Raw genomic sequence first — 17748 nt, forward strand, 5'->3', positions numbered from 1 at the left:
GCAATACTTTTGGCTTTGGTCCTCCATGATCATGTCATGGATGGCTTTCACATTTGCAGGCACAGAGACAAAAACAGGCCTTCCACTGGGGTTCTGACTTTCAACACCGAAATGGTTAGTTTTGAAATTGACAACCCAACGTTTAACTGTTGCATATGAAGGGCCACTGTCACCCAAAGTTTGTGACATTTCATCGTGGATCTGCTTTGCACCTTTCCCTTGGAGAAACAGGAACTTGATTACGGTCCTATGCTCTTCCACATTTTTCTGGAGGTACTGCCATGTTCACTTTGGACCTGAAAAAAAAGATAAGTTAAAATCATAGGTAGTTGATTTTTGCACCATTGAATATAGACAAATTGGCCAGTAAACACCCTGCAATTTACAGCATCCTATCTCAATTTTTTCTGGGTAAGAAAATTGTTCCTGTACATATTACTATTGTCTGTTGTGAGTCTAGCTTATGAATATTCTGCTCATTGTTAAGTTGAATCGGATGTCTTCTTAGAGCTCACCATGACTACATTAATGAGATAATCCTGTTACCACTGCACAGTTCTGAACCACTGAAGCTAATGGCCATCATTCCACTGATTGCTTCTACTTGCAAAGCAAACAAATATACATGCAGCTATTGGATAATTTGCTGAGGCCCTGTTGGAGTGGTAGGACCTATTCTGCTATAGTCTTTAATCATAAGTGATTGCGTATAGATTTAAAGAGTAACTCCACTTTTGTTAAAAAACATTTATCTGTGTATATTGCAAGGATTTTTATCAAACTTTTTTGCAGATTCCTAGTTTTTGTTATTCTGAAGAAATAGCGGTTAGTTTCTCCCGTTTTCTCATGTGTAAAGTCAATCTATTGGGAATGATTTTATAATTATCTTGTTCAAGTATTTTATTGGAGACAAAAATAATACAAAGAACAAGTCACCGTATAATTTTTGTGGTATAAGAGGATCGGAACAGTCAAAATACAAATAACGTCACGGAGAGATTTGTGGCATAAAAATTGGTACAATCATCCTTCTTTAAACTGAAGATAAACCAATCTTGACAATAGTGTGCAATGTGGATAGCAATTGCTTTAGAATAAAGGTTTGTTGGGCCAATGACACCCCAGCCATGGTGGTGTACCTAGTATAACTGAGTAACATAACCAATTTGAACAGTAGTATATGTAGGCCGGAGAATAAGGTAGAACAAGGGTATGTGTTGGTTGTCTCCTTCCCTGAGTGTCAGGGTGGGCTTGTATTGTATATTAGATGGCAGTAAGAGGGATGATTGGGTATGAGATAAATTATTGTTATGATAAACCATAAGAATGGGGAGAGAGACATGTGAGAGGATATTGGGTACAGAGATTTTATAATTGTCAGTCAGGTGCTGCACTTGCAGGATTCTAATGAGTAAAGTGGCAGGATCTGCATCGCTTTAGATATGATTTTCTCTTTGGGAGCTTCTCACCAAAAATGACATTTTTGTTGCAGGGGGTGCCCAAAATCTGACTTGTATCTTAGTGCAGACTTCTGGAAAAATCAGTGAGCCAATCACACGAGCAGGAAATTACATTGCTGGGGTGTGTTCTGTACACAATGTGTATACAAAACACCTTCAGGTAGCCATATTGTATTGCATTTTACATAAAATGACAGCACTGCAGATTGAAAAAGAAAGATAATTTTAATAACATTCAATTACAATATGACTTGTGGCGCAATAGTATTTGCTTTTTTGTGCAATTTTTTCCTCCCACGAAAGTGGAGTTACCCTTTAACCACTTGACATCCGGAGGACGTCATATGACGTCCTCGACTTTCGGGGCTTATATCTGAATGATGTCTGAGGCTACAGACATCATTCAGATACCGGCATTTTCAGCCGGCGATTCCGTACACCATAAGAACGATCATAGCGGCTGTTCCGCCGCTTGATCGTTCTTACGGGCGGCGGGAGGGGACGTCCCCCCCCTCCCGCCGCCCTCCGGTGCTACTACCGACTCACCTCAGCGATCGGTGAGTCGGATAGCGGATCCGCCGGCTCCGGATGTTCACCATAGAGATTTCCGGCGGACCAGATGGTCGCCGGAGTCTCTATGATCGTTCGGAGGCCGGGCGCGATGTTATGACGTCACGCCCGGCCTCTGCATTCAAAAAAACGGCGCCGCTTCAGCTGTGAAGCGGCGATCGTTTTATTTTTTTTTTTGATTTTAGGCTTCCCAGCCTAGAGGTGAGATGTGGGGTCTTATTGACCCCATATCTCACTGTAAAGAGGACTGATCGTCTCATATTCCTATTACAAGGGATGTTTACATTCCTTGTAATAGGAATAAAAGTGATCAAAAAAAAAAATTTTTTTTTAAAGTGTAAAAATAAAAATTTTTAAGTAAAATTAACAATAAAAAAAAAAAAAATTTTTTTTAAAGCGCCCCTGTCCCCGTGAGCTCGCACGCAGAAGCGAACGCATACGTAAGTCCCGCCCACATATGAAAACGGTGTTCAAACCACACATGTGAGGTATCGCCGCGAACGTTAGAGCGAGAGCAATAATTTTGGCCCTAGACCTCCTCTGTAACTCAAAACATGTAACCAGTAAAAAATGTTAAAGCGTCGCCTATGGGGATTTTTAAGTACCAAAGTTTGGCGCCATTCCACGAGCGTGTGCAATTTTGAAGCGTGACATGTTAGGTATCTATTTACTCGGCGTAACTTCATCTTTCACACAATGCAAAAAAATTTGGCTAACTTTGCTGTTTTGTTTTTTTTTAAAGCATGAAACTGTTTTTTTTTCAAAAAAAACGCGTTTGAAAAATTGCTGCGCAAATACCGTGCAAGATAAAAAGTTGCAATGACCGCCATTGTATTCTCTAGGGTCTCTGCTAAAAAAACATATATAATGTTTGGGGGTTCTATCTAATTTTATAGCAAAGAAATGATGATTTTTGACATGTAGGAGCGAAGTGTCAGAAATGGCCTGGATGTGAAGTGGTTAAATGAAACTACACTCTACATCACCTCAGACCTAATAAACAATGTATGCCAGACACTGCATATTATAATAGTTAATACCATCAGTACAGCATGCTAACGCAAACAACAACCCATTCATTAAGTGTATACACAAGATGGTCAGCACTCTGATGTAGATGTCTGTCTAGTTAATTGCATCACACAGAAGGCGTTTTACCTTATTTTGTTTGATGTGGGTATAGTTTTTTTTACAGTTTTAACACATTGGAAATGAATCTTAACCAAAATATGAGAATTGCTTTCTTGCCTTTATTTGCAATAGGGTTGTGGTTTGTTGAGAGAGAGTGGCATGTTTGTTGGGTGGAGGTTGTTGCATTACCATACTGTCCTGGTCAGTTTACATTTATGTGTGCTGCTTGGGCTCCATTGTTTGAGGCCTGAGGTGACGATAGGTGTGGTTCTTATTTAATGTGAAATATTTTGATGGTTTTAACAAAAGGTTTGTTCTGTATGATGTTAGATTTCAACCTTTTTTTGATCCTCAAATGTAATTGCAGTTTTAGTAATTTTACCTTGTAAGTGATGGTGTTAGACCAGTAGTTGATGCTGGGTAGTAGCATTAAATACATTTATTTCTTTTTCAGGAAAAAGTGAACAGTTGTGATGGGAATTTCAGAGCTATACAGGAGAAGCTGGAAATGATCAGCCAGGAGGCTCAGGCATTGAAACCACAGTGCTTAGCATTAAAAGATGATGTGCAGCAAAGGAAGAAGGCCTACAATGAATCTGAGGTATTTTCCCCTTTCATGGTGTGTTTGTATTCCATTGGATGTAATCAACAACTCTAATCCCCCAAACCACCAATAGTTGTAGCAAAAGACTTTAAAGGGCATGCGACTCTTGGAACCACATAAAAAAAGTTATTTTTAAAAGCATAGCGTTTATTAGGGATGCACCGAAATTTTGGCAGCCGAAAATGGTGTTTTCGGCACGTTGCAGAAAGGAAAATATTGCCTGTGTGAGCCCCGCCCCCTGGTGCCGCCCATTGCGGGGGTGTCATTCTGGCTTGCCCCAGTTCTCCCTCCTACAGGGCGGCGATCTCCGTGTGTCAGGGAGCTGAATTGCACTGGCCGCATTAACAATGTCCCTCCTCCTGTGAGAGACGGCACACTGATCCAATGGTGAGACATTGAATCAGCGTGACGTGATCACAGGAGATGGGACATTGTTACTGCGGCCCGGGCAATTCAGTTCACAGCTCTGATCCAGGCACTGGTGAGACTGCATCCACAGACACAGGCAGGCTGCATCTGGCGGGCACAGGCAGGCTGCATCTGGCGGGCACAGGCAGGCTGCATCTGGCGGGCACAGGCAGGCTGCATCTGGCGGGCACAGGCAGGCTGCATCTGGCGGACACTGGTAAGGCTGCATTGATCTCTTGTATCATGTCTGCAGTCTCTGACCATCTCCTGTACTATGTCTGCAGTCTCTGGCCATCTCCTGTACTGTGTCTGCAGTCTCTGACCATCTCCTGTACTGTGTCTGCAGTCTCTGACCATCTCCTGTACTGTGTCTGCAGTCTCTGACCATCTCCTGTACTGTGTCTGCAGTCTCTGACCATCTCCTGTACTGTGTCTGCAGTCTCTGGCCATCTCCTGTACTGTGTCTGCAGTCTCTGACCATGTCCTGTACTATGTCTGCAGTCTCTGACCATCTCCTGTACTGTGTCTACAGTCCATGAACTAAGAATGGATCAGATAAATTGAAAATAGTCCATGATTCTTAAAATAATAGTGCAGTAAGTGAAAAGAGGAAACTGGATCATCCACCACCAATATGTGCCAAACGCCGAATGAAATGCACGCTTACCAAAAGGCAAGCTAATAGAGCTTGCGGCTATGTACCCAGCCAGGGCCTTTATCCAGGGGGTTGGGACAGCAGCTCCAAAGGTGTCAGCACAATACAGGGGAGAGTCTCCTTTCCCAGCTGAAGCCTATTACGGAGAAACTAGTCGGGTGGAGCCCATTGTGAGGCGTCTAACCGTTTGAGCTGGCTGGTGCAGACCAGCTCTGTTTTTTATGTGCATTTTATTTTTACTGATGTTTGGTTGCCTTGATGGAAGGTTTTAGTGTGCTGTTTTAATAAACCCCTTTGTTGAAACATATTGCACTACAAGGCTATCCTCTTCTTCCCTTATGCTCTGGGATTTATCCTTGAGCTGCCAGATTGGATTTCAGCTTCTCAAAAAGATACTGTAATTCCTGTGTCCATTGAAAGACCGGGTCTTTTTAAGCCCCATACACAGGATAGGACTTTGTACAAACTTTCCCTTGGATTTTTGTACAAAGGGCGTTGGCCATAAGTTTGTATTGCATACAGATGGCAGGACTTTTCCAGCCAACTTTCACCAAATCACGTGGTTTTTTTCAGCTCTTTACCACCACCCTTTGGTCAACTTTTGTATTGTTGTCTGATATTGTGTCAATCTCGCCATTTTTATCGGACTTGGATCCCCGCCAATGCCAGGCACTATGTTTGGTATGAATCTTGAGGGGAAACTCCACGCCAAATTTTAAATAAAAAAAACGGCATGGGTTCCCCTCCAGGGGCATACCAGGCCCTTAGATCTGGTATGTATTTTAAGGGGAACCCCTACACCGAAAAAACGGCGTGGGGGGTCCCCCCAAAATCCATACAAGACCCTTATCCGAGCATGCAGCCCGGCCGGCCAGGAAAGGGGGTGGGGACGAGGGAGCGCCCCCCCCCGAACCATACCAGGCCGCATGCCCTCAACATGGGGGGTCTGCCCTGCGGCCCCCTCACCCCAAAGCACCTTGTCCCCATGTTGATGAGGACAAGGGCCTCTTCCCAACAACCCTGGCCGTTGGTTGTCGGGGTCTGCGGGCAGGGGGCTTATCAGAATCCGGGAGTCCCCTTTAATAAGGGGGCCCCCAGATCCCGGCCCCCCACCCTTTGTGAATAAGTATGGGGTACATCGTACCCCTACCCATTCACTAGGGATAAAACTGTCAATAAAAAAACACAGTACATAGGTTTTTAAAGTAATTTATTAGGCAGCTCCGGGGGTCTTCTTCCGACTCTGGGGGTCTTCTTCCGACTTCGGGGGTCTCTCCGGCGTCTTCTCCCGGTGTCCGGATCTTCTGTCGGCTCCTCCGCTATCTTCTGCCACTCTTTTGCTAGCGGTGGCCCGGACTTCTGGATAGCCTTCTTCCCTCTTCTCTTCTTCCGATGTTGACACAATGCTCTCTCCAGCTGGAATGCTCTCTGAGCGCTCCGCAATGGACTTATATAGGCGGTGACCCCGCCCTCTTATGAGGTCACAGTCCCGGGGCATGCTGGGACTGTGACCTCATAAGGGGGCGTGGTCATCGGATGACATGACCATGCCCCCTTATGAGGTCACAGTCCCATCATGCCCGGTAAGGGCTCTAGAGGTAGGAGGAATATGTGAATGTACTGCCCTGTATGCTGATGATATGCTCCTCCTTTTCGAAGATCCTGGATTAACTAGTCCCTATAGCTTGGGTATCTGAATTCAAATACCTTGGGGTTCGTGTATCCCCCAAGGTAGGTGATTATTTGTTCCTTAACCTATTACCGCTCCTCACCAAAGTTGAGATGCCTGGAAACATTTACCGCTTTTCTTGATCGGCAGGGGTAAACCTTCTTAAGACGAAAATCTTACCGTTTATTTTGTATTTTTTGCGCAATTCTCCTATTTGGATCCCCTGTTCGTTCTTTATATGTGCAAATAGTCTGTTTAGTTCCTTTTTGTGGTCTACTGGTCATCCTAGAGAATAAGTCTATGTACATTGCAGAATCCCCTAGGACAGGGAGGGCTGGCATTGCCAGACCTATTTCAGTTTTTTTTTTTTTTTTTTTTTTTTTTAGCAGGACAAATGGTTGTTGCCAGGTGCTGGCTGCTGCGAGATGATGGAGACGCAGCAACAGTACTTGAGGCAGCCCTTATGGGATTATACGAGAGTCTTTACTTCCTGGTATATAGAGGTTCGAAAGTAGTATCACCTTTGACTGGGTTGATGCACACTACTATTCATGCATGGAACAGGGCGAAGGTGTTGATGCATTCTAAAGGCTCGGGACTGGTCACCAGATACTCCCCTATGGTTTAATCCTAGGTTCCCTCATTTTGATGTGATTCCGGAGTCAATACTGTGGGCCCAGGTGGGCATCAAACAATTGAAGCATATAGTGGGGGGGGGAAATTATTTACATTCGATCAATTGAAGGAGAGATACAGCCTTCTGAACTGGTACCTTTTTCGTTATCTTCAACTGAGGCATGCATTTGTGACACAGTTTGGTACAGATACATTGGAGCTTCATGTTTCTCCTCTGGAGTGGTTACTGTGTGATGAATCAATGCAAAAGACGACGTCTGAGGTTTACAAAGTACTGTTTGTCGAAAGGCCGAAAGCACTAAGTAAATGTAGGGACAAATAGAGCGCACTGATACCTGATTGGGATGATATGTGGGACCACTCGTTCTGGGCTCTGGTGATGGCTTGTGACCGTTATATCCAACTCAAAATACTTCATAGGGTTTATTATACCCCTGCGAGAATCGGTTCGCTCTCCGTGGGGGCACTTGAGAAGAGGAGGAGCCAGGAGCGCCACTGAGAGACCCCAAAAAAGTAGGATCGGGGCCACTCTGTGCAAAACCCTTGCACAGAGGAGGTAAGTTTAACATGTTTGTTATTTTAAAAAAATACTAACCTTTACAACCCCTTTAACTTTTTGACATTGCTATTGAGCCCTTTAGCATACCTTTTACGGGCTGCTACGGATGTAGCAGGTCTGGTTAGAAGTAATATGGATTTAAAGGTAGCGCTGTATGTTGATGATTTATTTTTATCCAATCTTTGGTCGTCTGTCAGCAGTTATGAACTATATAGATGAGTTTTACAGATTCTCAGGGCTGGCTATCAAGTGGGAGAAGTCTATTCTTTTGCCGCTAGATCCCTTATTCAAGGATTTACCATCCACCTTGGTAGATCTTAAAATTGTCTCCTTTCTTAAATATTTGGGTGTAACCAAGACAGCGTCTCCCTTGTCATACATTGCGGATAATGTTGCCCCTTTGTTGACAAGGTATTAAATTCAAAGTAGGGCCTGGTGTAGACTTCCCCTTTCAGAAATAGGATGTATACATTTAATTAAAATGATCTGGATGCCACAGATCTTAATTTTTTTTTACACAGTTCCCCAATCTGGATCCCCCTGTAGAACTTTCTTAAGGTCAGTGGCCTATTTAGAAATCTGATTTGGGGGAACAAAGTCCCCAGTGTCAAACTGGAACTTTTAATATCCAAAGGAGGCTGGGGGCTCCAAATCCGAGAATTTATTTTCTTGCAGCCCAACTGCAGCATCTTGCATGATGGGATTTTAAAGTTTCAGCTACTGCCTCATATCATTTAGTCTTCTTTATGTTTCAGGGGCACCCACTTTTGCTTGCCGTGGAGGGGGGTTGTTGGGATGTTTTGCTTTTTCTGTCATGTCCACCTTTGTACTGTTGTTCAAGGTGTGGGATTCTGTCAAGAAGTTAATGGGGGGTTTTCTTCCCTCACTAAATATATCCCTATTTGGGGTAATGAAAGGCTCCCTAAGTGATTGATCCAGCAGGGTTTTTTAGCGATAGGAACAGGTGCCGGTTCTTACTCTTAATTGTGAGAAGGGTTCACTTAAATCCTCTGAGCAGCTGATAAGGGAATTCCCTTTGAAACAGAGGTGGTCTTATCAATTTGTACAGCTACACCATGCACTACATGCCTAATTCATTTATTGATATTGTGTTAAAAGACAGCCAACATGTTGGCTGTCGTTTAACTTCATGTCAATAAATGAATTTGGACTCTTATCTTTTGGTATGGTGCTCCTTTTCACAGGCTGCCAGAGAGACCAGACCCGTAAGCGTTACTGAACTTAAGCAGAGGAAGTCGGGTTTCCTGTCACGGCAGACAGGGCTCTGCTAAGTGGCAGTGCTGCGTAAATCTCAGGAATGAATGATTCAAATTCTTTGGCATGTTTCATCTGTGTGTTTAGCTGTCTGTTCAGCTTTAAACTGAAAAGACTTTCTTTTTAGGTCCTTTTTAATCGGCACAAGCTGGAATTAAGACGTCTGGAAAGGGATGCACAGCAGCTGCAGATACGCATTGAAGAGTTGCAGAACAGGTGTGTGTGGTGTTTTTTTTATTTTAAAGATTTGGAATATATTAAAGGCAAGCAGTACCTGGATTTGACCTGGGACTAGCTCTACAGCAAAGCTCAGACTAGGAAGAGGAGAAGCAGCACAGAAAAATCAGGTCCTGTGTCTTTCCAGACCATAGTGCTGTACATGTGTTTAGTTATGACACCAGCCAATTTATGACTTGATAGTTTGGTTGAGGGATCCAGCAACAGCATGCCTTGAGCACAACTATTTTGGGAAAAGGTTAAATCTATAGGTTTACGTAATCTTTACCTTCTTCTGGCCCCTGATATGTTTCTATAATCAAGATAATTGCACAATAAGTTTGTTTGTTTTGTAGTGCTGATAATGCTTCTGAAGAAGAAAAGATGGAGAGACTGAGAGAAATAGACCAGCTGAAGCATAAAGTGAATGAACTAACAGCTCAAGAGGTCACAACTGCTGAGCAGATGACCCAGTTCCAGCATGCAATATACAGGAGCAAAGAAGAGCAATCCAATCTGCTGTATGTTCCCTCTTTAGTTTCATGCAGATACATGAATGTTGTTCTGTTAAACCCTGATGTCAGCTAAGTTCTTTACCTCTGCAACACCTGTCAGCTTTTTAATGATGTCTTTGTTTTCCCATTTGGAAAGGATGTTACCTCACTTCTTGTAACCCTGTCATTGGAACGTAAAATGCTCTCCAGTTGAGATCCAAACAATTTTTTTTAAACCTCTTTTTAGCTAAGTGAAGAAGAGTTAGAACCTCTGTCCCGGTCATTTTACTATCTGTGTCCCTATCGGGGTGATTTCCTTTCGCTTCTTGTTCTGGTAATAAATACCTTGTCTGATATGGTGCCACCAGAATGGAAAATAAGGGAAGCTTCCAGATAGAGAAACAGCAATAATGCATTAGCGGCTTCAATCTGTTTTTAGAATGCATCACTTTATAATTTCTCAATTTAAAAAAAGTAACTACAATAGTTGCTTTATTGGTTTTATTGATTTACCAAAAAAAGTGTCTTGCACTCCTTTGGAGAGTAAGACACTTTTTTGGGGAAGGAATAGCGAGTTTCAAAATATCCAGTTTTAGCAAATTTCCCTTTTGGGTGTTCAGGAAATATTGTTGGGAAGTTGTGGTAATAGCAAAATGTTTTATCACTTTATGAAAAGGCTCCTATCCTTTCCCATTCTTTTAAGAATTAAAAGAACACTTCTGTCCTGGAGCCGAGTATGTGTCTGGATAACAGAACAGTGTCTCTTAAAACAGGTATAAGTCATTATTTGGCAAACATTTCTCCAATCAAAGCAGTTGTGATGGGCTTGCACTGCTTCAGGAACCTTCTGCCACTTAAAGGCAACTGAGAGCAGTCAACTACAAAATGGCAAAATTCACACGACATCTTAGCTGTAAGCAATTGCAAATTGTAGCTGATGGGAAATCTTTGAGGTTTTATTTATTTATTTATTTATTTTTATGAATTAGCTGTTTTTTTTAACATGTTTACTTGCTCACTGCTCCATATTTTGATTATTGTATTTTGATAGACGGATCTCTAAATGCTTCTACTAGTGGTTACATTTGAATTTAGAAATGTGATTAGCATTCCTATTTAAATGTTTTCGTTATAATAATTAACCCTTAAAGTGGTTGTAAACCCCCAATGTGGAAGTTGTACCTATAGGTAAACCCTATAATAAGGCTTACCTATAGGTACGGTAAATATCTCCTAAACGTGCGACGTTTAGGAGATATTTACCTTGTAGTGTGCCGATGATGTCATCGGCGCATACGTTGTGAAGAAACAGCCCTCTGTGCCATTCCTTTACTAGCAAGTGCCGTGACTGGTGGCTCCCGCACGTTTACCCTCATGAACTACTGTATTTATCCGCTTATATCACCATGTATGTTATATGCCGATATTTGTTTTTTACCAACAGGGGCGGGAATCGGGCGGTCCGCCCCAGGTGCCACACATTGGGGGGGGGGGGGGGGGGTCAAGCTGGCCGCCCCGCCTCTCCTGGCCCTTGGACAGCACTGCCAGCAAAGTTTAAAGTCAGGAAAAAAATCACTGCCAGCCCCTTCTACACCGCTCCTGGAGGAGGGGAGCGGTCACATGTCCATCCAAGAAATGTCAGAGGAGAGCAGTCATGTGACTAGGTCCGTGCAAGAACAAAGATATTGAGGTATATTTAGAGACTTTGATTTACAATGAGAGTGACATAGGAGGAGCTGTGTATGAGAAAGGGCTGACAGTGATCTATTCTTAACTTTAGAGTACACTGACAGTGCTGTCCCAGGAGACTGGGGGTCTCCTGGGAGTGCAGGGAGTGCTGTGTATTGTGCCGAGGGTGGGGGGCTTGTGTACTGTGCACATTCGATTTTATTAGACTAAAATGATTTTATTCTACTAAAATGTACTGGAGATTTTAGTCGACTAAAATACGATGACTAAAATGGGACTAAAACTAAAACACTTGCAGATGACTAAAATGGGACTAAAACACTTGCAGATGACTAAAATGGGACTAAAACTAAAATGCCATTTTAGTCCTAAGACCAAAACTAAATCGAAATTTGCTGCCAAAATTAACACTGAGTACCACAGATGGAATACATGTTTGCTTAGCACATCTATTATTTTGGTATTTCTACTATTCACTTTCAACATCAAAGATCTCTTTCACTTTATATGACTTCCTGTTTGATTGTCAACAGTAATCAAGAGCGTGATCTAAAATACCGGATGGAAAGCCTAAGAAGGCAAATAAAGCAATTTCAGGACAGTAAAACAGACAGACTGAAGAGATTTGGACAAAATATGCCACCTCTTTTAGCAGCAATTGATGAGGCCTACAGACAGGGCCGTTTCAGGAAAAAACCCATTGGCCCATTGGGTATGTTCAGTAATATTTTATCTTGAACTACATTTGGTGTATGTGTTTTGCTTTTATGAAGATATTCCTGTCACACTTCTGTGTTTGAACTGTGGATATCAGTTAAACTAGGTGTTTTGCTGGCCATTCATCTCCTGTGACTGTTTAGAAAAAAGAAACGGAAGAACAGAAAAAGAAAGTATGCAGGCCTGTTCTGCATGAAATATATTGCCTGCATATATGGACCTTATTAAGCAGCAGCAGTGTTCTGTCAGATTAGCAAACCTGTGACATCAGGAGGCTTGCCGCTGCTTTCAAAATTCAAACTCAAAACAGTGTCACGGATCTCAAAATACTGTATTAACGATATACACTCAGTTTACTGGTAAAAATAAGTGTGAAATGCAAGACTCCGGTGGGTGTAAAACATTGTCCGCTTGCAGCCTTCGGACTGCAGGCTTGCTGCAGGCGAGTGCGGGTGTACCAAGATGGGCGCGACGGAACGTCACTTCCGTTGTATTTTCTGATGGGTAGCGGCTTTCTGACAGGATACCGGCTCCTAACAACCAACATAAATCGCATTGTAAAATGCGTCACAAAAGAACGCAAATGCGATTTTGATGCTTGCTATTGAAGTCTATGGACCACAAAATTGCAACTCACCCAACTCGCACAGGACTGTTTTCAAAATCACATCACAGCAGCACCACAAACATTATATTATCAAAAATATTGGGACGCCTGCCTTTACACGCACATGAACTTTAATGGCATCCCAGTCTTAGTCTGTAGGGTTCAATATTGAGTTGGCCCACCCTTTGCAGCTATAACCGTGTCAACTCTTCTGGGAAGGCTGTCCACAAGGTTTAGGAGTGTGTCTATGGGAATTTTTGACCATTTTATCAGAAGTGCATTTGTGAGGTCAGGCACCGATGTTGAATGAGAAAGCCTGGCTCGCAGTCTCCGCTATAATTCAGCCCAAAGGTGTTCTAGTGGGATAAGGTCAGTACTCTGTGCAGGCCTGCCAAGTTCCTCCACCACAAACTCGCTTATTCATGCCTTTTATGGACCTTGCTTTGTGCACTGGTCCAAATAAATTGGTGAAGGGGGGATTATGTTGTGGCCTTGTTTTTCAGGGGTTGGGCTTGGCCCCTTAGTTCCAGTGAAGAGAACTTAAGACGTCAGCATTCCACAGAATTACTGAGTTGGAAAAAGGATCCCCCTTGTGTCAGTATTTTGTTGAACCACCTTTTGCTTTAAACTCAGCCTTTAGTTTGTTGGGTTGGGCTTGGCCCCTTAGTTCCAGTGAAGGGAACTCTTAAGGCGTCAGCATACCAAGACATTTTGGACAATTTCATGCTCCCAACTTTGTGGGAACAGTTTGGGGACGGCCCCTTCCTGTTTCAACATGACTGCACACCAGTGCACAAAGCAAGGTCCATGAAGACATGGATGAGCGAGTTTGGGGTAGAGGAACTTGACTGGCCTGCACAGAGTCCTGACCTCAACCTGATAGAACACCTTTGACATGAATTCGAGTGGAGACTGCGAGCCAGGCCTTCTCGTTCAACATCAGTGCATGACCTCACAAATGCACTCTGGAGGAATGGTCAAACATAGACACACTCCTAAACCTTGTGGACAGCCTTTCCAGAAGAGTTGAAGTTGTAACTGCAAAGAGTGGGCCAACTCAATATTGAACCCTGGGTTGCCATTAAAGTTAATGTAAAGGCAGGCGTCCAATACTTTTGACAATATAGTGTATATGTGAACGGGCTCCACAGAAATGTTATTTCACTTGTTGTTCCATTCCATGCGTTCTGGAACGCATCAGAAGTCGCATCAGTGTGAACCAGAACTAAAGTAGTTTTCAATATTTTTAGAGGATAAAAAAGGTGAATTTTATTTTTAGCGATTTCAGTTGTTTCTGATACATGTTTCTTTAGCAAACTGAATATGATTCAGTTAGTATTTATAGCTACTTTAAGCTCAAAAGGAACACTCTCCCCCCTGGACTATTATAGACCTCAACCCACAATTGTATATAATAAAAATATAACAAAATTTTATTGTGAAAACACAATAGTTAAAGTGCATTAAAAGTAGCTGCCCATAAACAAATATGCAGTTTAGCATGTTGTGTATGACATACAGCATGGTTGGATATGGATATTAAACAAACACCTTTATTCATGTAGATTTGTGTAAATGCATTATTCTCTGCTGTATTTGTTTGTTGCCAGCTACTTTTAATGCATTTTAATCATTGAGTTTGTGCAGGAAAAATTGGTTACGTTTTTTAATTACCGGTATATACATTTCTGGGCCACTATCTATAATAGTCCTAGGGGAAGAGTGTTCCTTTTTTTGCACTCATATTAGGGATAGAGACCGTGTAATATAATGTAACCCACACACCAATTTTCTTCTCTTGCATCGATTTTAAGCTTAGTTCGCCCAAAATTAATATTTCATGTTTTGGTAGATGCTGGAGAGTTAAAGTGTACGTCCACGTTTATAGGGCTTTGTAAGCCCTCCACCGTCACCCCTTATAGTCTCACACCACTCCTTGTGGCACAGCCTCTGCTTGTGAATATCTTTACCGTCAGGTGCTACTTTCCCTGCACAATTTATTAATTGCCAGTATACTTGTACATTAATATATATGCAGTAAACCTGAAGAATACCGTATCGTGCAAAAGTGAGTACACCCCTCACTTTTTGTAAATATTTTATTATATCTTTTCATGTGACAACTCTGAAGAAATGACACTTTGCCACAATGTAAAGTAGTGAGTGTACAGCTTGTATAACAATGTGAGTTTGCTGTCCCCTCAAAATAACTCAACACACAGCCATTAATAAATTCAAGATTAATCACTGCGCTAGTAATAGTAATGAAGCAGCTGACATAAATTGTATGGTGACAATAAGAAGCATAAAAAATAATTGTACGCAGCGCTACGAACATAGCATTAAAAAAAAAGTCCATAGTGTTTGGAATAAAATCCTTATTCAAGGAAAGAAAACTGGAGTCACCCACAGTGTAGACAGAGACACAAATTAGGTGAGCACGGACTTATCCTCCACCGAACATCAACACACCAGGCCTCTTACCAAAAAGAATGGACCACTTAATTACAGGTGGTCAGACAAGCATGATAAATCCACAGAGCCACGAAACCATTTCATGAGGATCATAGATGGCTGGGTCTTGTAGTCTCGCCAGATAAATATTCAGAGGTGCATGCATAAGATACAAAAGAAGGAACTCCTCATGGTGTAGTATTATAAAACCATGGTCATATTTATTTAAAGAAATATCCAGGGTACTCACATTTCAGGGAATAAAAAAACGGGCATGTTTAAAAAGCAGCAGTCTGTATAAGCAGCGTTTGTTTCCAACCACAAAATGACCGTGGTCAATGCGTTGCAGCACTGACGTCACAACGATGCAAAGTGTCGACCGCGGCCACATTTGTGGTTGGAAACAAACGCTGCTTATACAGACTGCTGCTTTTCGAAAATGCCTGTTTTTATTTTTTGAAATGTGAGTACTTGGATATTTCTTTAAATAAATATGACCCTGGTTTTATGATACTACACCATGAGGAGTTCCTTCTTTTGTATCTTATGCATGCACCTCTGAATATTTATCTGGTGAGACTACAAGACCCAGCCATCTATGATCCTCATGAAATGGTTTTGTGGCTCTGTGGATTTATCATGCTTGTCTGACCACATGTAATTAGGTGGTCCATTCTTTTTGGTAAGAGGCCTGGTGTGATGATGATCGGTGAAGGATAAGTCCGTGCTCACCTAAATTGTGTCTCTGTCTACACTGTGGGTGATTCCAGTTTTCTTTCCCTGAATAAGGATTTTATTCCAAACACTATGGACTTTTATTTTTAATGCTATGTTCGTAGCGCTGTGTACAATTATTTTTTTACACAACCATTAATGTCTAAACTGCTGGCAACAAAAGTGAGTACAGCCCTAAGTGAAAATGTCTAAATTTGGGCCCAATTAGCCATTTTCCCTCCCCGGTGTCATGTGACTTGTTAGTGTTACAAGGTCTGCGGTGTGAATGGGGAGCAGGTGTGTTAAATTTGGTGTTATTGCTCTCACTCTCTCATATTGGTCACTAGAAGTCCAACATGGCACCTCTTGGCAAAGAACTCTGAGGGTCTGAAAAAAAAGAATTGTTGCTCTACATAAAGATGGCCTAGGCTATAAGAAGATTGCCAAGACCCTGAAACTGAGCTGCAGCACGGTGGTCAATACCATACAGCGTTTTAACAGGACAGGTTCCACTCGCCATGGTCGACCAAAGAAGTTGAGTGCTTGTGCTCAGTGTCATATCCAGAGGTTGTTTTTGGGAAATAGATGTATGAGTGCTGCCAGCATTGCTGCAGAGGTTGAAGGGGTGGGGGTCAGACTGTCAGTGTTCAGACCACACGCCGCGCGCTGCATCAAATTGGTCTGCTTTGCTGTCGTCCCAGAAGGAAGCCACTTCTTAAGATGAAGTACAAGAAAGCCTGCAAACAGTTTGCTGAAGACAAGCAGACTAAGGACATGGATTACTGGAACCATGTCCTGTGATCTGATGAGACCAAGATAAACTTATTTGGTTCAGATGGTATCAAGCGTGTGTGGTGGAAACCAAGCGAGGAGTACAAAGACAAGTGTGTTTTGCCTACATTAAAGCATGGTAGAGGGAGTGTCATGGTCTGGGGCTGCATGAGTGCTTCCGGCACTGGAGAGCTACAGTTCATTGAGGGAACCATGAATGCCAACATGTACTGTGACATACTGAAGCAGAGCATGATCACCTCCATTCAGAGCCTGGGCCGCAAGGCAGTATTCCAACATAACGACCCCAAACACACCTGGAAGACGACCACTGCCTTGCTAAAGAAGATAAGGGTAAAGGTGATGGACTGGCCAAGCATGTCTCCAGACCTAAACCATATTGAGCATCTGTGGAGCATACTCAAATGGAAAGGTGGAGGAACGCGAGGTCTCTAACATCCACCAGCTCTGAGATGTTGTCACGAAGGAGTGGAAGAGGACTCCTGTGGCAACCTGTGAAGCTCTGGTGAACTCCATGCCCAAGAGGGTCAAGGCAGTGCTGGAAAATAATGTTGGCCACACAAAATATTGACACTTTGGACATTTTCTCTTAGGGATGTACTTACTTTTGTTGCCAGCAGTTTAGACATTAATGGCTGTGTGTTGTTATTTTGAGGTGAAAGCAAATTTAGTTATACAAGCTGTACACTCACTAATTTACATTGTAGCAAAGTGTCATTTCTTCAGTGTTGTCACATGAAAAGATATAATAAAATATTTACAAAAATGTGAGGGGTGTACTCACTTTTGTGAGATACTGTATATCTGGTGCTAGATAACAAATACAAGTGAATAGTGTTCTTTGCGCAACACCAAATGTGTTAAACCACTACAACTATAAGTGTAAATTAATCCAATTCACCAAATCTACTAAATGTTGCCGCAAAACACTGAACTGTGTTCCTCACACCAAACATAAATATACTGTACAGTATATCAAATAGTGCTGTGCAACATTCTGTCATCATATAACAACCTAAAGGTGTGTGAAAAAAAATTGTAAATACTTCAATATCGTGAACAATATTAAATAATATCCTAACTACATACCATATATGA

General features: G+C 42.3%; 1 protein-coding gene across 2 annotated transcripts in view; it reads left to right on the plus strand.

Annotated features, from left to right (window-relative positions):
- SMC6 (structural maintenance of chromosomes 6) overlaps positions 1-17748 on the plus strand; it is a 166775-nt gene that overhangs the window by 53405 nt on the left and 95622 nt on the right. For both annotated transcript variants that reach the window (XM_073625346.1, XM_073625347.1), the window contains 4 exons: positions 3616-3762; positions 9095-9183; positions 9540-9704; positions 11900-12078. In XM_073625346.1, the coding sequence (XP_073481447.1) occupies positions 3616-3762; positions 9095-9183; positions 9540-9704; positions 11900-12078 (580 nt within the window). The remainder of the gene's footprint in view (positions 1-3615; positions 3763-9094; positions 9184-9539; positions 9705-11899; positions 12079-17748) is intronic.

Source organism: Aquarana catesbeiana, linkage group LG04, assembly GCF_042186555.1.
Source record: "Aquarana catesbeiana isolate 2022-GZ linkage group LG04, ASM4218655v1, whole genome shotgun sequence".
NCBI classification, from domain to species: domain Eukaryota; kingdom Metazoa; phylum Chordata; class Amphibia; order Anura; family Ranidae; genus Aquarana; species Aquarana catesbeiana.